This window comes from Apus apus, chromosome 4 (genome assembly GCF_020740795.1).
Source record: "Apus apus isolate bApuApu2 chromosome 4, bApuApu2.pri.cur, whole genome shotgun sequence".
Classification (NCBI taxonomy): domain Eukaryota; kingdom Metazoa; phylum Chordata; class Aves; order Apodiformes; family Apodidae; genus Apus; species Apus apus.
Genome location: NC_067285.1, coordinates 8,782,478 through 8,803,848, shown reverse-complemented (window position 1 = coordinate 8,803,848; position 21,371 = coordinate 8,782,478). Strand labels below are relative to the sequence as shown.

Genomic DNA, 21,371 nt, shown 5'->3' with positions numbered 1-21,371 from the left:
ACTTGGGGAAACGGCAGGAAGCAGGGGAGGCTTAGGTTAGGGATCAGGAAAAGGTTTTTCACCCCGAGGGTGGTTGAGCACTGGAACAAGCTCCCCAGGGAAGCGGCCCCAGCACCAAGCCTGCCCGAGTTCAGGAAGCGTTTGGATGGTGCTCTCAGGCACATGGTGCGATTCTCGGGGTGCCCTACACGGGGGACAGGAGTCAGACACCTGATGGTCCTGCTGGGCCCGTCCCAGCTCACCACATCCTACGATTCTTTGTGACGTCCCCACCCGCCTCCCCGGGGCGCGCGGGGCGGCTGCCAAACCCTGCGTTTGGAGGCGGGTGGCAGCGCCTCTTTGGGCCAGAAACCTGCCTTTCCCCCCCCCCCCCCCACACACACATCGTGACACCCCCTCGCTCCCACCGGACGGGGACCCAGGCGGGGGGAGGACCCACCCTGGCCTGGGGGCCGCACGGCCGCTCGGGGGCGGCGGGTGCCCCGCGGGACGGGCAGCGCGAGCCGGGACGGGCAGCGCGAGCCGGGACGGGCAGCGCGCGGGCAGAGGGGCGCGAGCCGGGACGGGCAGCGCGAGCCGGGACGGGCAGCGCGAGCCGGGACGGGCAGCGCGCGGGCAGAGGGGCGCGAGCCGGGACGGGCAGCGCGAGCCGGGACGGGCAGCGCGCGCGGGCACGGCCCCGCCCCTCCGCGCCTCCGATTGGGCGGCGGCCGCTGACGCGGGGCGGGGCGGGGCGGGCGGGCAGCGCGGGGCCATGAGGCAGCCCGGGGCGGCGGCGGCGGCGGCGGAGCCGCCTTCCTGCCCGTCGGCGCGGTGGCCATGGGCGATGGGTGGCTGCCGCCGGACTGCGGCCCCCCAAACCGCTCCGTCCCACTCGGTGGCGGGGCGGGGGGGACGGCGGCACCCCCCGGGAGCAGGCAGCTGGCCGCCGAGGTGTTGTCGCAGCAGTGGGTGGTGGGGATGAGCCTGCTGATGGCCCTGGTGGTGCTGCTGATCGTGGCTGGCAACGTGCTGGTGATCGCGGCCATCGGGCTTACGCAGCGGCTGCAGACCCTCACCAACCTGTTCATCACCTCGCTGGCCTGCGCCGACCTGGTGATGGGGCTGCTGGTGGTGCCTTTCGGGGCCACGCTGGTGGTGCGGGGCACCTGGCTCTGGGGATCCTTCCTCTGCGAGTGCTGGACCTCCCTGGATGTGCTCTGCGTGACAGCCAGCATCGAGACCTTGTGCGTCATCGCCATCGACCGCTACCTGGCCATCACCTCGCCTTTCCGCTACCAGAGCCTCATGACCAGGGGTCGGGCCAAGGGGATCATCTGCACCGTCTGGGCCATCTCTGCTCTGGTCTCCTTCTTGCCCATCATGATGCACTGGTGGCGGGACGAGGACCCTCAGGCCCTGCAGTGCTACCAGGACCCCGGCTGCTGCGACTTTGTCACCAACAGGGCTTATGCCATCGCCTCGTCCATCATTTCTTTCTACATCCCTCTCCTCATCATGATCTTTGTGTACCTCCGGGTGTACAGGGAGGCCAAGGAGCAGATCAGGAAGATCGATAGGTGTGAGGGCCGGTTCTATGGCGGCCACGAGCAGCGGCAGCCGCCCCCGCCCCCTCACCCCCACCACCAGCCCATCCTCGGCAACGGCCGAGCCAGCAAGCGGAAAACCTCCCGCATCATGGCCATGAAGGAGCAGAAAGCCCTCAAGACTCTGGGCATCATCATGGGGGTGTTCACGCTCTGCTGGCTCCCTTTCTTCCTGGTGAACATTGTCAACGTCTTCAACAGGGACCTGGTGCCAGACTGGCTCTTCGTTTTCTTCAACTGGCTGGGCTACGCCAACTCTGCTTTCAACCCCATCATCTACTGCCGCAGCCCCGACTTTCGGAAGGCCTTCAAGAGGCTGCTGTGCTGCCCCCGGAAAGCCGACCGGCGGCTGCATGCCAGCGGCGGGGAGCTGCCCCACCTGCCCGGCGGCTTCATCAGCACCGTGGGCTCCCCCGAGCGCAGCCTGGCAGCGACCTGGTCCGACTGCAACGGAGGCACCCGGGGCGGCAGCGAGTCCAGCCTGGAGGAGAGAAATAGCAAAACGTCCGATTCGGAGTCCAAGGTATAGGGAGGGGGGCGTCGGGGGCCGCGCCGGACCCGGGCAGAGGCAGGGCAGGGAGGCAGAGGAGCGGAGACCCCCGGGAGCTGCCTGGCCGTCCGGCTAAAGCCGAGCGAACCAGGTCCCTGCCTCCGCGGGGAGAGAGGGGATGTTTACTTAGGAATAAAAGCAGGTGAGATCGTGTACGACATACCTCATTCGAAACTGCAGCAAAACAGGAAAGCCACTGACCGGAGAACAAAGCAAATCGACAGCCCGTCCCAGAGAGAGGGACGGCTCGTGTTGAGGGAAAGCGCTTTCGGAGGGGGCTGTGGCAGCAGCCCCTGCGCTCCGGGCGGCTGTCCCAGCGCCGGGTGCCGGTGGTTGAACCCCAGCGTGGAGGTGCTGGCCTTTGGCTGCCGAGTTGGGCTGCAGCCGGGGTCCCAGCCGTCCCCCGCCTCGCCCGGGGCTGTGGGACACCCCGGCTTCCATGCCCGCCCCCCAGCACCGGGCGGGTTTCGGGGAGACGCAGGGTCGGTGCTGCAGGTGTTCCAGGCGGGGAGCAGGGACCCGCGGGCAGGGGGAGTTTTAAGCTGTGCTCCCCTGTGCCGCAGAGTAGCGGTGGAGAAAAACAGTGAGGAATGAGGAGCACAGGGATATTTTGAAAGGGGGTTAAACCCCCCCCCCCCAACCACGCTCTTGTGCTTTTTCCCCTCGGCATCAGCAAGCAGTGAGTTACTGTGCTTATCTCTTTCGGCCAGACAATAGCAGTCAGGCTGAGAAACTTCTACCTCAAACTGTGCATATTGTACAGGGGAATAAACGGACCATGTTTATATTAAACAGCGTATTGACATACCGCTAATAGTATTTTCTGAAAAAGGGAGAGGGGGTGGGGGACGAGGAGCCTTCTGCAGATTGTTCATTGTAACTACAGATGAACGGGGGGGGGGGGGGGGGAGAAATCCTGGCAACAACAACAATTTGCTGCACATTTTTTTGAAAATGGCGACAAAGCTGGGTTTTTTTGCACAGTGTTAAGAGTTGTAAAGTTATTTGAAGATGTTACTTGCACAAACGTACACCCTTGCAAATTAAAAATGAAATGGAGGTTTGGGTAACACTGACCCTGAAACTGATTTTTGGTTTTGTCTGATCTGTTATAGTTTTATTGAGAGAGTGAATTTTTAATATTATTTTATGAAGGTACTGTAAATATATTCATGTTATAAATTAAAATATCGTAAGGGAGTTCTATTATTTTTATTTCCAAGTGCCCACATGAATCTGATGTCATTTTAGCACTTGTGTGTCGTTTCCATTTTCCTCTCTGTGTGTTTTATAACGTATTTATACTCTGGTGCAGTTTACTACTGTGTAAGTAATTGGTCTATGTGCAATAAATACCATTGCAGCACAAACAAGCGTGTCTCTATAGGTTTGGAAACGATACCTGCTTGTAATGGGAAGAACAGCATTTGTTTTTTTCTGAAGATGGTTCAGATTACCATTACAACTAACTCTTATCTAATGGCTTTTCCTGACACAGTATTGTAAAAAGTGTTTGAAACCCAGTAAGGTTGTGTTCCTCCTTCACTGAGGTCTGCTGGCTTCCCTTAAAATTAATGGCTGAAGACAAGGTGTTTCCACTCTGATAATTAATATACTCGTTTTCTGTAACCGTTCCTCTCTGGAATATATATAATTTTTTTTTTAGGAATACACAGCTGGGAGTCAGGAGGCCAGAATATTTAAGATTACCGAGGTTGTTGAATCTGAAAGCTAAAAATGGTCTTGAGTAGAAGGAAGTCTCCATACGGGGTACATGCCACTCTACAAGTCAGTCCACCTGGTGCTGACAGTGGGCCTGATCCTGCCTGAGCAAGGGGGGGGGGTGCTGAGCATGGAGGTCAGGGGAGGCCCCTGCCTGAAAAGCAGCAGGAGGGGGTTCATGCCCTGTGTGTCAGCCAGGGAGCCAGTTGCAGGAGTCCGGACTTTGGTTCTCTTTTCCTGTAAAAAAGGAGTTAACCTTCAAGGAAACATCTGGGGCATAACTGGAGCAGGATGGGACTCTGGGGCAGACTTAAACACTGCTGAAACATCTTCTGTGTCACTGGGTGAACTAAAACCACCTGGTTTGTGGATCATAAAGCTGACGGTCACGTGCAGTGTGGCTTCAGTGTGCTGCTGACAGTCACACACTGCTTGGGGGCCAGAGTGTGATAACCGAGTGTTACATTGTGGACTGATCCAAGTAAGGAGGTGCCATGAGCAGAAAGGCTGCAGATTTGCATCCTGGGTCCAAAAGATCGCCTTGCTTTATTACTTTACAAAGGTATGCTGTATCCTTGTGGTTTCATAAAGTTTTTCATTGCTGCAATGAATACATGGCAGACAGAGCAACAAAAAGGCAGTGCAGAATACAAGTGAAGTCATTTTTAGCTTTATTAAACTCAGAAGTATAGTTAAATTAGAAATCAGCTCCCAGAAAGATCAGAAAGAATGGTGGCCAACGGTTTGTTTTGGAAACCATTTGTTCATTTTATTTGTTTTCAAAATTAAGGAATTTGTCCTTTGCAAATTCTAATGATGTATTTTCAGGGGGAAAAAAAAAAAGAAAAGAAAAAAAAAGTTACGCTTTTTATGCAAGGACAAAATAAAAGGACCAAAGAAGTAAATAATAATTTTCTATTGCTGTTACTGGGGTTTGATGTGAGCAGGTGCTAAGTGAAGTACCTGCCACCAAATGACTTTTTTTTTTAATATTATTTTTTTATTTATTTTTATTTTTATCTGATTTTATCTGTAGTTCCAGCATAGAGAGCAGGTCCAAAAGGGTGCACGGGATGGTGATGTCTGGTGCTGGCAACTGCAGCAAGGTGTTGGCTGTGCTTCGGGGTTAGGACAGGATGAGGAGGCAGCACTGCCCTCCTCTTGTGTGTTGGGGCTCACAGTGAACCTGGGCAGGACCTGGTCCCTGTCTGCTGGGTAGAGCAGGGCAGGATCCAGCCCCAGTGCCTGGCTGGGAGCTGAAGTGGCTGTCAAGCCCCCTCTTGGATGCTGGATCCTGGGGAAGCACGGTGCCCACTGTCTGGGGTAGGACACTCCAGTGGACTTAGCTTTTAGTGTCATCACTCAGCTCACATACTTAGTCTTAACCATCTGAACGCTCACGTCCTTAAAGTTTTAAAAGTGGTGAAAATTTTACCTCTACAGGGTTTGACTTGGGTGGGAAATTTATGTTCAGAACTTGCTCAATTTCTCCTGCTGAATAACTGTGCTGGGTCATGCTTCCCCTGGGTGATTGTAACAGCATTGCCAAGGTGAAAGGTAGGAAGAGTTTTGCCCGTTTGCCTCAGTAGGATCAGCAGTGTAAGCAAAGTGGTCAGGATTTATCTGCCATTGAGTTTTGGCCACTTGAGGACCTGCTGGAAGAGTCTGGAGCCTGGCACATGAAGTCCCTTTGTAGACAGCTAAGATAATCCACCTGGCAGCATGGATGGCAGATGCTGGTCTGCCTCGCATGATGTAAAGAAGTGGCCCAGTATCGGTGTGGACAGAGCAGGACATATGGCACACACGTGTGTGAGGAAGGGGAGGCTGCTGGCGCGGGCTGCCAGGGATCACTCTCGGAACAGGCTGTTCTCCACAGAGAAGAAGGATACTCTGAAAAGTGTTACGGGGCAGCTGAAACACTCTGGAGGCAATGAGTCAAACACTCACAATGAATATTTTTTCCTGACGAAAACCAGACATGGATTAGCAGTTGGAGCAGAAAGTATAGGTGGTAGGCATGCGGCTGCACACGTACGTGGGCAGGAGAGTAACAGCAGAGTCACAGGCTTGCAGGGAAGGGAGACACAGGTAAAACAGAAATCCACTGGGATAAAATATCCTGTGTCTGCCAGGACCAAAATTATCTGGTGAGGGTGCCTGAGACTTAGACACTGTGGACACCTGATTCTCAAAGGCGCCGGCCACGCTCTGAGCAGTGTTTGCTCAGCACTTCTGAAAAGAAGGCTGCATCTCTCCACGTGCTTAAATGGGAATATCTCAGATGGAAAGCCTGGCTTCAGTTTTCCACGTGCTCAGCAAAGTTAAGGATATTTCAGACAGACAGCAGGCTATTGAGGGATCTCCCGGCTGGTGAGAGCTGCACAAAAGCACTCCTGCAAATTCACTGCACTTTGAGACCACAACCTTTGGAATCACCGGACTGTAGCTCCAAGCAGGCACTGATGAGCAAATGAAACTATGTGCAAAAAATGTGGCTTAAAATCGTGATCTGCACTGTGCCCGTAGGACACACAGCACTTGACAGCGTTAGCTGGATGTTTGTGATTAATTCTTCTGCAAATGCTGCTTTCCCTTTGGGGTATGCACGTGTTTTCAAGTATAAGGACAACTTCTTTATCACTTTTTTTTTCTTTTTTTTTTCCTTTATCAGCCGAGGTTTTATTAATAACTTTTAAGTGGCTATTTTGCAAACCTTCCTTGTGCTGCTCACTTTCTTAATTTATTGTAATTTCCCATCAGCTGTAGTGCACTTACTTCCTTTATGTAATATATCAGCTGCAGGGCTGGAAATTGTGCAGCCATGAACTGAAAGAGCAGACTTTCTGGAGGCCAAATGCGGTCAGGCATCATTGCCACTGGGAGCAGAATTTGACCTGATAATCTAATCTTATATGAGAGCCTATCTCCAGAAAGGTATTGTTACCAGCAGTAAATGACCTCTGGTAATGAAGCTGGAGCAATTGGTCCTGTTTGAAGCTGTCAAGAAAACGTTAACTGCTAAACAACAGTTAACGCTGGATAGCTCAAATAATGAGTGTTTTGTTTGCTGGTGTGTGTTAGGTGATGTGTTGGGAAATAATTATCCTTTGACTAGCAGCCAGCTTTGTACTAATCTGAAAGGAGAAGTCATGTTCTGTTTGAAGGATTATACCTAAAAATAGTCCTGTTGCCGCCACATCAACGAGTGAAATGAAGTAAATTCACAGAGACGTGCTCACCTTCTTAGCATTTCACTTTTCATCCTAAAAAACTCATTGTTCAGCTGGAACTTTCTGTTTGATCATGTCAAAAGTACTAATATGATCTCCTGCAATGGCACTAAGCACACTGGACCCCAAGAGCATTATCCTATGCACCGCTGACTTGCTTTCAGAGCCTGCCAAATTCCCGAGGGCTCCAGGAGGAAGTAAGGAGTCTTTCTCTTTTTATAAACAGTCACATATAACGTAAGATCAACAATATTTGTTATTTGTCTCACAGAACAAATCTATATGTTTTTTTTATTAGAGATGCTTGTATGCCTGCCCATCTACGAGGAGCAGCCGGGGTAACAGCAGGTGATTTATTTGTGCAATTCAGTAACTTCAGGCTGTCAAACTGTGTTTAGAAAGGTGACCAAGATGGGAAAAGCATAAAAAGGTGATGCTGGTGAGCAAACCTGGGATTGTCATTGTGAACAGCAAAACCTGGGGCTTCTTTTGCAGTTCTTTAGGTGTTGCCTGTTACTGGTAAAGTTTGGATAGGGATGCACCAGGCAGATGCACTATAGAAACACAGGTCAAGAAGTGTGAAAGATAAGACACTTTTCGTACAGGACTGTGCTACCAAGGGACTGTGCAGCTGAAGCATGCCCCAAACATCCCTAAAAGCTTTTCTTACTTTTTTTGGATAACAGCAGCAGATGAAAGCACACCTGAGCAGCTTCTTTTCTTCCCCCTCCCCTCCAAGAAGCTCCAGCTATGCGGAGCTTCATTGGATTTGGAGGCTTCCCCCAGCCCAGAACTGTGGTCCTCTTGCACGGTGCCAAACAGGAGATGCCCCATGGCACCCACATGCGGGGGTGGGGGGGTGCAGGGTGTGCCCAGGATGCCTGGGCTGGGCGTGCCGGTGCAGGCTGCCGGCCACACCGCGCCCCTGACTCACCGTTCCGTCCTGCAAACACCAGCCGCAGCGTCGGGCCTGCTGCTGGGAAGGGAAGAGTGTTTGGGTTTGTTATGTAAAGTGGGGATCAGCTTCCTGGTTTACGAAAACTGGCAGCTTGATACACACGTTCGCTTCGCAAACTGCCATTTTATCTTCTCTCCTGCTCAGCTCCCTGGTTGTGGTGGTGTTTTCCTGCTCAGCCTCAGCACGTAGGGACACAAGATTCTGTGCCCAAGCAGCAGTCTGCACCCATATGTGAACAGTGTGAAATGCCAGGCAGTGTCTGGGTTTGGTGGTACCCGTTCCTTCCAGGACAGATGCTCAGAGTTATTAATACCAGCTGCACCAAACTGCGAAAGTACCAGACAAATAGGAAATGAATCCTGACCTCCAGGTCCACTACCTGAAGGAGAAAACAGAAGCTTACCCAGGTTTTTGCCATTGCCATAGTTAGCAGTGCATCTCATATCTAATGGTGTGCCTTTCCCTTCTTAGCCTGGGCAATGCACCAAATCCTGTTGCCCTTAATGAGATTAAATGAGGATTTTCTAATAGTTCAGTGCTCCAGCCATGAGCCACTGTTTTGCATTTCTAGGCAGAGATGTACCTTTACATGCCAGGCCCAGTAGCTCTCTCAAAGCTATGATATTTATACTTCTTCCCACCAAAATTATTTTGCCAATTGGTCTGAAGCTCATTGGCACAATGCTTTGAAGGGCAGATTTAAGTGTATACACCAAAGTGGCAATCAGAGCCACTAAAGAGCTGAAAATCTCAGCAGCTGCTACGTGTATAAATATTTCAGCTACCAACAAGTTATTTTGCAGGGCCTGGCGAGTGCTGCATCCCCTCAGAGGCTGTCAGCTGCCCTCCCACACAGTGGGACTGCAGAATACCCTGCCACTGTAAGGAAAAAATACAGGGACAACACAACAGCTCATGACAAAAGATTTGCCATGTGGTAAAACTTAAATGGTGCTCTGTGGCCAAAGCTTAAATAGAGCTTGTGAAGAAGAAGGAATTGAGACAAGCCACGGGCAGGATTTACTTGCTGGGGAAGGAAGAACAACATTCTGGGTACAAGTTTCCACTTACAGATGAAGAACCTCTCATTGACTGGTCCAGCAAGACTTACAGATGCCACCACCCCCTGCAAAAGCCAGAGTGATGAACAAGTGCTGGCCACCCCTTGGGGCAGCTCATGGTGCCCTCAGCCACCCTCCCTCCCCTCCCTCTGCTCCCATTTGGGTGTATAACGTGCCCCCCTCATACCTGCCCGAGCATCGAGCATCAGAGAGGACTGCAGGGCGTATCCTGTGACACAAAGGTGGATGCCAGCTTGTGTCCCCCCTCGGGGCTCTCCGACCCAGCATTGGGCTGCGGAGGGAGGAGCACCTCCGCTTGGACTGGGGCAGGTAAACTGGGAGACGTCCCACAAAGCTCCCATTGTTTCAGCGCTCGGGGAGCCCGCCTTCAGCCCGGGATGTTTTGTTTGTCTGTTTTTCCTCTAAATACTCGCTTGGGAGCCATCAAGTACAATCTCAATTAGCTCACTTAGCACACGAAGCGCGGCGGAGGCGAGAGGGGGGGCAAGGAGGGGCGATGGGGGAACCTGATGCTCACCTCCCTCTGACTGAAGCATTGCCGGGACCCGGGCAGTTCCCGTCACCAGATCACGACAGCCACAACACCAGTGTGCCCAGGCTGCACCTGAAATCTGGATCTGACACAGGAGCATCCGATCTGCTCATAAATCTGCCAAATACTCGGGCTTGTTGGAGCTCTTATGTAACATTCGGCACAGGGCAGCTGCTGCTGCAGCAATTGCCAGTAGCAACAGGTATCCTAACAGTGCTCTAAACCACCTTGAGAGCATCCACAGGAGAGCTTTTTTCCTGTTTCCCTGCCAGGTGGTTACCAGCTGGCTGGCCATAAGGGGAATGCACGTCTGTGGTTTTCAGCATCAATCTATCCAAGCCAGGGCTGGTGCCTGCACCCTCACCAGCTCTCAACCCTCCATTGCACATCCTGCTGCCTGGACTGGCTCTGCTGCCTGTGCAGCCGTGTAGGCAACAGGCTCTTCTGGCTGAAAACCAGCCCTTTAAGAAAAGGTTTGTTTCAGCTGACCCACACAGGTTGCACAAGCACAAGTGAGGGCATGAGGGACATGGGAGCATGTGGGATGATGGACTGAGATTGTCTGTTTTGGTGTTGGCCCCAATTTGGATCAATCACTGGGACCACAAACCTTGTGTCCAGCAGTGACACTGCAGAAGCTGAGACCCAGGCCAGCACCTTCTGGCCTATTCATTTTGCCTCATCTGTGTTGGAAAAGCAAGACTCACCACCCAAACCTTCCCTCCCTTCAGGGGCCACTCTGAATATTCTATTCAGAAGCATGTGATTATATTCACATGCTTATATAATAGAGAATATTATATTCACTGCATGTGAAAAGTGAAAATAAATTCAGTTTTGTACAAATGCTCATGCGATAGAAGAAAAATACATTTAAGTCTGATTATCTGCTAGATAATGTGTAGCTAGACCACAGTGAAGAGTGTGGAAGAGACTCTTCAACTTTTGACAGGGATCAGGACCAAGGGAGCTGAAAGAGCAGCTCAGGTACTGGGTGACGGCACTAAGCTGTCCCTGGCTGCAAGAGGGTGACATGGCAACGGGCCACGGGCAGTGGAAAAATAATCCCCCAGCTCTGTTTGCCCAATATCTTTGTGCAGATCCTGACACTGTCGGGCACCAGTGAGCTGTTAGTGACTTGTGAGTAATGCCCATAGTGCGTGTCTTCTGGTGGATGATGTTTAACTGCTTTTATTCCTGCGCACTTCACTCATGTGGGAGCAAGGAATGTGGTGATAAAAAGGCTGGAATGATTTCAGTGCTGAATAGTTTCCATTAATATATTTCTCATTATATAACGCTGCCATCACTGTAGAAAATCTGTGAAGGTGCCTTTTAGGAAGGTGGAACATTCCTACACAGCCATAATTAAGAAAGTGGTGGTGTAGAACAGGCTGGGCTTTGATCAGATACTCTTTAATTGCACTGGATGTGCTTGGGTTCTTGCATGGTATGGAATTCTTTGCCTTTACGTTATGAAGCACCTCATGAATTAAATAGTTACTGTTGTCAAATGCATGCCATTAGCACTGTAAGGAGATAATCCCTTTGGTGGCCTCATTGGAGTCTATCACAGACCCTGTCTCCAGATAACAGCCTCGAAGAACAATGGTGCTCTAGCTCCCAGGGACCTCCACTTTTCAGTTCTGCTCTTCGGAAGAGAAAAATTATCATTATCTGCATGGCTCAAGCTGCCTTTGAGATGCAGATATTTTTTACTCATACACTCCAAGTATTTTTTACATTATATCAGTGAGAAACTTGAAACCCTCTTTGAGAAGAGAAAGATTTCCTGCAGTGCTACTACTAAAGAAGATGGATAGATCAAGTAGTAAAGTTCAATGACTTACTTTAGTATTAAATAAGAAAGGGAATAATGAATTGGATTTTGTGTGCCTGTTTTTCCTCTGCAGGGAACAGTCAGGCTAATGGATTTTCATTGCCTTCTGCTTCTGTTCATCAATCTAGGTGAGTTCAAAACACCACTGCCTTTTTGTGCTCTCCTTTCCTTGCTCACTTGTCACAACTTCAAGTATTTGGAGCTTAACAAACACATCAGTTTACCACCATCAAGCCATCCTGACAATGAGGAAAACATGTGAGGTTAATCCCCAACATCCAAGGATGCCTTGTGGCCTGCTGCGTGGACATCTCTATGTTATGCTAGGTAGCTGGAAGTAGGCAGCTCCTTATGTACAGTGGACACTAGTTTTCTCTTACAAGCTCAGGCTTTAACACCCTTCAAGAGAGACATTCATTCCCCACTGGGCTCACCAAGAAGTGGTTGGGTCTTCAATCCTCTCCTTTGTTTACGGGCTTTGCCAAGTGCATCATAGGGCTTTTTATTGGGGAAGGAAGGGAGGTGGTATAGGAGGGAACTGCTACAAAGATGTATAACATAAACAACTTTCTCATGTAAACTCCAAACACTGCTTGGCAAGGAAGAGGTTAAAGCTTGGGAGTGAATGGAGGGAGGGGGCTCATTAGGACAAGGATATAAATAGAAAGTTGGGAAGCCTGGGGAGGGACACATGGGTAGGGGAAGCGATGAGGTGATGGGGTGGACTCCCTCAGTTTGCTGAAAGCCCTCTGCTGCTCTGCCCTCAGGGTTTGGAGCTGGGTCCTGCCTGAAGCATCCCAAAGCCAGGGGGTGTTTAGACAGAAACCTGGCAGAACTGGCCAGGAGTCATATTTGTACAAAGGTGAACCCAAACATTGTTTGAGTTGCCTGAAGGCTTTCTACAGAGCCAGAAATTGCTGCCTGCCCCTTCCTGCCTCAAACCTTCTCTGGGTCTGCCAGTGCCTGCCCAGAGCTGGGGAGCTGCTCTCTGCCCGCTTGGATGGTCAGAGCAGGATTTCCGTTTTCCTACCAGCCTTGGTGCCTCAGGCTTTCAGGTCTGTTTTTTGTCCAAATGGGAAACGCATAAAGAGAAAATGTTTAAACAACTTCTGGTACAAGGAAACTCGCTGGAGTAAAGTACAACGTTATAATTTATTTCCAAGGAAGTGATGCACTCTCCAAAAGCACTCCACACAAGCACTGCAGTGTAAAGTTGCAGGATTCTTGCTGGCTATCCCTGGGTGGGTGCTGCCTGCAGCCCTCTTCCTGGTCCAAGCACGATGCACGAGGAGTCTGCCAAGATCGTCTGTGCTGCTGTCTGGTCCTGCCACCAGCAACCATTCACCAGCAGGTTACTGCACATCTTTGCACGCAAGGAGATCTCGACATGGGTATAGCTGTGCTGGGGAAGAGGTGCCAGGCAATGTTATATAAGCTCTGTGCCAACGGATATGTTAAGATATACGCAAATGTCAGTGAGGGCGTTTCCTTAACCATGTTTTAAACCACCCACGACAGCTATGTGGACCAAGATGACAAAGTGTGACCGAGTGAAGGACCATCTTCCCCATCCTCCAGGCTGTGAATAGGGTTGGTATCTAGGCAAAGTTGAATTCCTGAGGGTCAGGCAGTGTCTGGCTGCTGGAGCTGTCCTGACTGTTGGGTTGCCTGGGTATGGATAGGCCTGGACAGCCTGGTGCCGGTGAAGGAAAGCCCGGGAGCCGCTGAAGCCCAGGAGGAATTCTCTTGTTCTATTTCCAGCCCTGCTTTTCAAGATACAAAGGGCTTCAGATCAGATGCATTTCTGAAGCTTATCTGTGTGAATATTTGACTGCTTATCCAAACAGAACAAAACCTTCAAACCTTCTGAGGTCCATCCATCAAGAGCCTTATCTCCCCATGTCACCATTCGGCTCCCGGCTGCTGCCGCTCAGAGCCTTCCATCACCCCGGCCTCTGCTCTGCACACCATCTCCCCTCTCTGGGCAGCTTAGCTCCATTATCCATGGTCACCTCCTTGGCTCCCTGCCACTTCAGTAATGGCCTCTGCATTGCATGCAGAAGCATCAGACCTAGGCTGCTGCACGGGCTACAGCCAGAGCAGAGCACACTGACTCCACTTGGCCCCAAGAAATAAGAATATCTGTCTTTTTTTATGGGATATTAATGAAGCCTGGAAAAAGGTATGCAGTCTTGGAATGCAGTCTCCTCTATCTGAGGTTCAAAGGCTGATATATCCAAGGAGAATATTTCTGATTCCCTCTCTGGTGAAAAAGTTTTTCAAGGGGTCCCCTAAATCCCACCTAGTGGGTCAAAGAGGAGGGGGTGTCAGCCCTCATCGCCTGTCAGCCTCTGGTCTCCTCTGGCAGAGGCATCCTTACCCCTGCAGAGGGACTGCTTGAGATCTCAGAGAGCTCCCTGAAAAACCCAGGTGTGCTCTGCCCTATGGTAGCTGAGCACAGCATATGAGCCACCAGGATGCACCAGGATCATGGCAAGCACACAGAGCTGGGGGGCACCAGTATCAGCAACGTTGTGGAGGTTCCTGGCCAGGCAGAACAGCTGCATAGTTAGACTTTTCCCCAGTTTATACAATATTCAGCCTTGTCAGAAGAGCCTTTGCAGTGCTTGATATTGGGGCCACAGGACATTTCTTGCTTTGAAGCTGAGCTGGCACAAGAAGTTGTCTGCAGTCCTGCTGTCCTGTCGAAGCCATGGCCAAAAACAACAGGGTGAAGGCTTTGGAAAGAGACACCCATCCTCTGCAAAAATGAGTTTAAATGGGGATCTGGCTGGCTGAGGGCTTGAGAACAGCTTTCAAGCACATCAGAGGCTGAAATCCTGTGCACAACAGTGGAGATCAGAGGTCTCTGCTGCTTCGTACCATCTTGGCTTGGCCTGGAGCTAGACAAGCTTCAACATCAGGATGGCCTTTTCCAATGGGGACCATTTTCTTGCTGTCCTTTTCACAGGAGACTCTGACCCATGGGCTATTGTTGCTCTCCTCCTTGTGGTTTGAATTTTTTTCTCTGTTTTGATAGTCAGAAGGGTAAAACTAATTCCCATCTCAGATACAACAGTGAGTTTGACTCAGTAACAAGGGGATACATTTCATGCTGTGATGTATGATAGGCTGTTTTTAAATATCATATCACTTCTGGGTCGTCTTCAGAATTTAAAATTAAATTTTAATTTAAACATAATTTTCCAGTGTTGACAGATATGATAAATACATTTTGTTCCAATAAAACCTAATTTCAACAATGCCTAGCAAAACTCATTACAAGCTAAGGATTATTTCCCTGATTTTTTGCTTTGTTTGTCTCCATGTTCCAGCATTTAGTTAAATGTTTTGTTTAGTTATAGAAAAAAAATAATCTGTGGCTGCAGTTACCCGTTCACCAAGGCCTCTGCTTGAGGGTTGGGAGGATGCTCTTGAGAAGAATGAGGGAGAAAGGAGCTAGCTTGAGTCACAGAGGTTTTGAGGCCATTGCAGTAACCTTTTGCACCCTTAAGGGACTTAATACCTTCCTTGCAGCTCCATGGGGCACCAGAAGTTATCACCACTGGGAGATAACCCTGCCTTGAAGGGGCCTGGGACACTTGACAGAGTGCTGGCACAATGGGAGCCAAGCTGCTTGGTCACAGCCCAAGCTCCCAGGGCTGCGTGATGTGGCTGCAGAGTGGACAGCAGTACATTAGCATTGCTTCAAGGATTTACACGTTGGTGCAATGGCCCAGGAGCAGAGGGGCTTCTCCCCAGGCTCCACTGCCACACGGGACTTCTTTCACACTCAGAGTACGCCACTTAAATAATTCTTCCAGGTGTGAAGACAGTGGATGCCTTCTCTCCTCTGGAGCGTATCTCCTCTTTTCCAGACTCTTTCCAAAGATTTGAGGGAGTGGCAGAGCAGCCTCGGGGTGCTGCTGCAGAGCCTACTAGCTTTTAAGCAGCTGACCTAACCTTGATATTCAAGATGATCTCAAGAGAAAGTCAAACAAGAGGGCACAGTGGGACAGATTTCATGTCTGGAAGGTGAGGTTAAGCAGAAGTCCTCCATCTATGGGAAGGTTGCATTCACTTTGCCTGAGCTACCCATCTGTTGCTGACCTGAGTCCCTCCAAAGGGTACCTGGACTTTCTCTGTTTTTCCTATTTCTTCATGTAAAAAGCTCTAAGAAAGGTCTGTTTTTCTCCAATCAAACATTTTCATATTGCATTAAAATAGCTCTCACATCAGCTATCATTTTATTGTGGATGCAAATGCTGTACAAGAGAGCCCTTATGTGTTGTGAGGTGAGTGGGTCAGATCCTGGGCTTGAACAGCAAAAGTACAATAAAAATTACTTGTTTTAAAGTGCTGTCAGGCTGCTGCCTTCTGAGCCCCACAGCTTACAGCCCATACTTCTCACTGCCTCCCTGTTAGACAGTCAAACAAGAGATGATGCAGTTTGGAGAGCATGTCTGCGTGCTGGAGACATGCAAGCACTGGTGCTTATGTCCACGTGGACTGGTCTCCACCTGCGAGGAGCCTCTAGCTGCTGTGATGAAAATACCTGGGAAAGGGGCATGCAGAAGGGGAGGGAAGTCTTCTTCTGGTATGTTGCTGTGTTGCTCATCACCTAGAGGTCATCAACCCTTGTGAGCAGCTGTGGTAATCCTTTTGGTGGGAACAGGTGCTGGAGGATAATCCCTCTTGTTTTCTTGTTTATGGTTCACTTCAGTCACTCAGACTGAGCAAACAGGATTATCATAGCAGCGATTCAGGAAGTGAAGTTACTGATGCTGGGTGTCCATGGCTCTGTGGACATTTGTTTCCAAGGCAGACACTGGCTTTGATGGGCATCCTGTCCTAGTGAGGGCAGTGGGGGAGCCCTCAGCACTCAAGGCTGGCCAGCTCCCTCCTTGCTCAGGTCTACACCGTCTATGCCTTGGGGACGAGGACTGGATCTCAGATGCAAAGCCCACACTCTCTGCACCTCATCTGGGGAGATGCCTCCCCAGCTGTGAGCGGAATGGAGCCGTGCAGCAGCTCATGGCAGCAGCCTGAAACCTGGACTGGACCAAGGCACTGGTGGAGGGGAGACTAGAGGCAGCAGCCTGTGACTTGGGGCACTGCAGGCCCCTTTGAGGTTTATGGAGAACCAGCCCCTCCTTGTGAAACTTCAGAACAAGTCTGCCCCTGTGTAAGCATGGGCTCATGCTTCTGGCAGACCTTAATGTGTTGTCCAGGGTTGTTTTAAATCCCTGAGTGCTGCCCTCAGCCCTTCCCTCTCAGTCTTCCTCCACCACTCTTAGGGACCAATGTGTGCCCTGGTGACATTCTGTTGTTGTGCAAAGTCACTATCTCCCTGTTCCTGGTTTACCACCTTTTGCTTCTGCTGATAACAACCCTTGACTTCCTCCCCACACCCCCAGAAATTCCCTTTTCCACCATAGCATGAGGACAGCATGTAAGGATCATGGCATCAGCCTTTACACAGTGTCCATGCACAGACCTCTGTTTCCCTTTACTGGGGACTTCAGGACTTAGCTGACACCTAATTTCAGTAAGGGCACAGCAATCGAGCCTGGCTTCATGGGTTTGTGGCAATCTCAGCCCAAAGTTGTTTTAAATAACAAACTGCAAAATAAGCATGTGTGTACAGAGACAAATACCCAACTGCAGGAGTAGGAACTAGAGACGTGCAGCTCAGGATGGGATGTTAAAGCTCCAGTTTGTAGCCATGCTGATAAGGCAGTTTCCAAGAAGTTGCCCAGCCCTTAAATTCTAGAAACTCTCTCTTCCCATGTCAATAACTTTTTGTGGACTGAATTCTGGCATGATCCAACAAGCAAATCATTCAGGCAGGACCTTCTGTGAGGGATACGAAAGGAGAAGCTGTGCTGCTAAGAAGGGGTCCAGAAACTTTCTGGTGTGGAAAACCAAAACATACAGTGTAAAAGCACAGTTGATAATTCTGGTAGTTTGGGAAAGCACGAGAAAAAGTGCTTCAACTTCATTCTTCTTTGGCCAAATCTCTTCCTTGCCTGAGAGGGGATCAAGGTGGTGTTAGCTTGGACTCCCTCTGAGGTCTCCCCTCTTCCCAGGGAGTGCTTGGTTGGCTGCTCCAGTACCAGTTCCTCCAGCTCCACTGCCTGCTTGTGACCAGCCTTAACTCCTGATACAAACAGAGGCTCCTGGGAGAGATTTTCCATCACATTCTGCAGCTCCATTAGCAAAAAATGTTCCATGTGGCTCTAATGAGAGCACCAAGATGGGGCTGATTAGACTCAGTCAATAAAGTAAACCTTCAGTAAACCCCCCCTCATTTCATGGGGATTTTTTATAATATCTCATGCAGGTGCAGGAGTTGACACAACAGAATATGCACCATGTTAGAGTCCATCCAGCTTGTGTGTAAACACCACTAGTCCCTTTCAAAACTCTTTGGAGCTGTTTCATAAACACAAAATATTCTGGTTGATTTCCAAATCATGTGCCATTTCCTTAGCAGGCCCCGTGGTGGAGGAGCTGCTCATGCAGACACAGACTGCAGCCCTGCATCCTGCAGAACAGCCTCGTGTCCCTGCCAGAGCTGGCAGCAGAGCCAGGCAGAGGCTACCACCTGCTGGACCTTTCTCATGGACTCTCTGCTCTGAATCTCTCCTCAAAGCCACTTACTGATGGCACAGACTGCTTTCTGGGCAACTACAGAAGTGCTGTGTGCTGAGCCTCATGGCACCAACACCTCTCACCCATAACAGAGCTATTGAGATATGAGTAAACCATGTAAACTGTGAGGATGCCCAATGAACAGCCTTGTGAGCCTGACCTGTTTGCTGCTTGTTTGGGGTCTGACGTGTTTTCCAGAATCGGGGTGTGCTCTCTTCCTTGCTGGCCTTGCAGAACAGGGGCACCTTTCTGAACTGGGCAAACTGCCAGAATTTTGCTGAACTGGAGAAGCTTATATCTCCTACAGAAGAAAGAAATTACTCTTCCGACAGTCCTTGTGGACCTCTCAGGGCTGAACACCCACTGCTGCCAACATGCCCAGGGGGGCTCAGGGTGCTGCAACATGTGCATTTCTGGGGCAGGGACTTCGTTTTTGCGCTGTGCACACTGAATGCTGTCAGTGTAATTTCCTGATCTATGCTCTTTTTTTGATTGACCTGTTCTTCTGAATTGCCCTGAGCCTAGGCAGGTCATGCTAGCTGGCACCTACAAAACATCAAAACTCAGCTGCCCAGTTCACCAGGCTCTGGGAAGGTCACTGGAAGGACTCCAGTGGCCTCAAATAGGAGTTGACTCATGCTTCATGAGATCAAAACAAAATGCCTCTGCATATGAAAAAATATTATGGAAACTGTATCATTCATGCACAAAAGCTGCACTTCAGACATTTTCATATAAAATACATAATGTTGTAAATGGAAGGAAAAGTTGCATGAGGCCTGTTGAGCATGATAATTGTTGGCATGAGAAAATGTCCTTTCCCATAAATACAGATATTTTCTGGGGTCTGGCACACAAATAGGCATCTTAAACTAGAAAACTTGGCTTCTTTCTGCACCCCTTCAAAGCACTCATTTTCTGCAGCAGTACTTAATTTCTAGGATCATCCCTTGTCTTGTGAAGAGCAACCCAGAGCAAATGCTTGTGATGGAGTTATCAACAAGAGGCAATGTGGCAGTGTGACAGGTCTGTTTCAGGGCCTCATAAATACAGCAGCAGCACCAGAGAGAGCTGACTGGGCCAGAGAGGTGCTGAGGGCAGCCAACGGGTAAGTCTTTCTGGGAGGGATAAATCTGTGGTCAAATCCTGCCAAATGCTGGCCAGGGTGTGGCTGTGGTGCTCAGCAATGCAGGGTCCCTGTGGTTCCCCATCTGTGGCTTGATCACGTTCCATCAAGAGCTGATTGCTGTGGTCGAGGGAGCAGAACTTAGAGTATCACCTTGAAGAAAAGAGCAGAGGATGGCTCAGCATGCACAGCAAATACAACTCGTAGGGGAAAAATTAATTAATGTGGGTATTAACCAGCAATTTGTCATACAGCCTCTAAAGCCAGCTTCTAATGCTTTGAAGAGTGCAGTGAAAATCAAGGGATACTTCTGCATCTCCTCTGGCTTCTTCGAAGTTCTTCAGCACTGGGAGCTGGGAACACCACCAAAGCAGTTTGCTGCTCAGTGGGTGGGAGAAGCCATGATGATTGAATGCTTTAGCTACTGATGGCAAGTGGCTCTTCTCTCTGACCATGAGGCCATGGGGCAAATTGTAACTCAGCCTTTCCGTCTGTGCTGTGCTTCTGTCCTCGGGCGGGAGCACCAGGACCTGGCTGTGGGCACTGCAGAAGCATTGCATGTTTCCTCGTAGGCTGGACCTGAAGCACTTTCCATTTATCACTCTGCTTTCCCTCACTGCCAGCAGCCTGTGACACCTCAGTGGCAGAGGGGTCCCACCATGCCCCCTGCAGTAGCTGGGCCTGAATGCAAACACACTCAAGCTTCAGGTGATAGAGCCAAGTGAAATAACCCACCTGCAGCATTTGTCCACTATTGCAATCAAATTACCCTTTTTTCCCCCTAAACACACACAGTCAAGGCCCAGCTGGTCACACTGTGCAAGCCCATCACTGATCCACAAACCTACAGAGCACAAGAGATGACAGATGGGCTCTCAGGCTCTCATGGTCTCCTGCCCCAGTCTTGTGGGTTGGCTGTGGAATGCAACTAACTGGGCTATACTGGTTCCCTGCTGGAGTGTCTTTCCCTAACTGTTGTCAGGAGATGTCCAGCTGCGATGACTAAGCTCTTCTTACATTCCAGAAACCCAATAAATAAATATTTCTTGAAAATAAGCTAATGCTTTGTTTTGGGAAATGAGTGAACTATCAGCCTGGTTGCTTTTGTGCTTCACAGGGACCCGCGGGGCACCAAGCAGTAACGTGAACATCTTGCTGGCCCACCCTCCCAGCTTGCCTCTCCTCCTTTGATGGGTTTGGAATGAGCTCTGGAGGTCTAACTGTGGAGAGTAATGATGTGTGAAAGCTCACTTTCATTTTTCACTCTACTTTTTTGGAAGGTGGAACATTTTACAGTTGACAAGACCATGCTGAAGCTGTATGAGCCAAGCAACTATTTTTAACCAGACGTCTGCTGTTGAATAATTTTAAACAAGGAAGGAATCATGGGATCCAAAAGTGGTGCTGGGGGAGATGGGAGTGGAAAGGCTTTTATCACGTACTTGTTCCAATAACTGTTCAACTGCTTCAAGACTATGATGATGACTATCTGAAGGCGCCTGTGGGGTCACTTTGAGTGGTGACTGCATTTTACAAAATGCTTCTGCTTTGAGAGAGAGGCAGGTGCTCAGGTCAGAGCAGCTTCAGAGGCTGCCTGTGCTTGCTAATCCCCTTCACACTCTGCACTGTGCTCTGTACCATGCCAGATGGGAGAAGACACTTGAACACCCCGGCACTGCCCTTCTCCAAGCCTCCATCTTCTCGTATTAGCTGGGAAAAATGCACTGAAAATACACAGCCTGGGGTGAGAGGAGAAGAAGTGACATCAGCCCTGGTCTGGGTGGCCTTCCACCTGACAATGAAAGCAGTGTTTCTCCCTCCTCTGTCCACACCTTTGCAGAGGTGGCACTTCAAATAATGTGCGTTTGCTCAACGAAACCAACCTTGTGGGTTAACTGAGGAATTTTCTTCCCATTTCCTTTGTCTAACACATCTCAGACACCCTTCCCTGAAGGCTTGGCAGCTATGGATGAAGACTGCACCTACACAAGGACAGGGAGAACTACAAAGTAAGACTGAGTTACAGCTGCCCAACAGGTTGTGACCCAAACCATGTTACAACCCTATAAGCACAATCTTGTCAATTAA

General features: G+C 50.0%; 1 protein-coding gene across 2 annotated transcripts; it reads left to right on the top strand.

Moving 5' to 3' along the window:
- The first annotated feature begins 778 nt into the window (after nucleotides 1–778).
- Nucleotides 779–20,339, top strand: ADRB1 (adrenoceptor beta 1). 2 transcript variants are annotated; one of them, XM_051618986.1, is made up of 4 exons: nucleotides 779–2,109; nucleotides 11,577–11,631; nucleotides 13,022–13,093; nucleotides 13,265–14,623. In XM_051618986.1, the coding sequence occupies exons 1-3, from the start codon at nucleotides 820–822 to the stop codon at nucleotides 13,090–13,092; spliced, it is 1,416 nt and encodes a 471-aa protein (XP_051474946.1). In that variant the 5' UTR covers nucleotides 779–819; the 3' UTR covers nucleotide 13,093; nucleotides 13,265–14,623. The 2 variants fall into 2 exon arrangements, with proteins under 2 accessions (XP_051474946.1, XP_051474945.1); XM_051618985.1 differs by lacking the exons at nucleotides 13,022–13,093; nucleotides 13,265–14,623 and adding an exon at nucleotides 18,000–20,339.
- The last annotated feature ends 1,032 nt before the right edge of the window (nucleotides 20,340–21,371 follow it).

Coding starts and splice junctions, on each gene's coding strand:
- ADRB1 (XM_051618985.1), top strand. CDS start 820: ATGGGCGATGGGTGGCTGCCGCCGGACTGCGGCCCCCCAAACCGCTCC. Junction 2,110..11,576: donor CGTCCGATTCGGAGTCCAAG/GTATAGGGAGGG, acceptor TTTCCTCTGCAG/GGAACAGTCAGGCTAATGGA. Junction 11,632..17,999: donor GCTTCTGTTCATCAATCTAG/GTGAGTTCAAAA, acceptor TTTCCTTAGCAG/GCCCCGTGGTGGAGGAGCTG.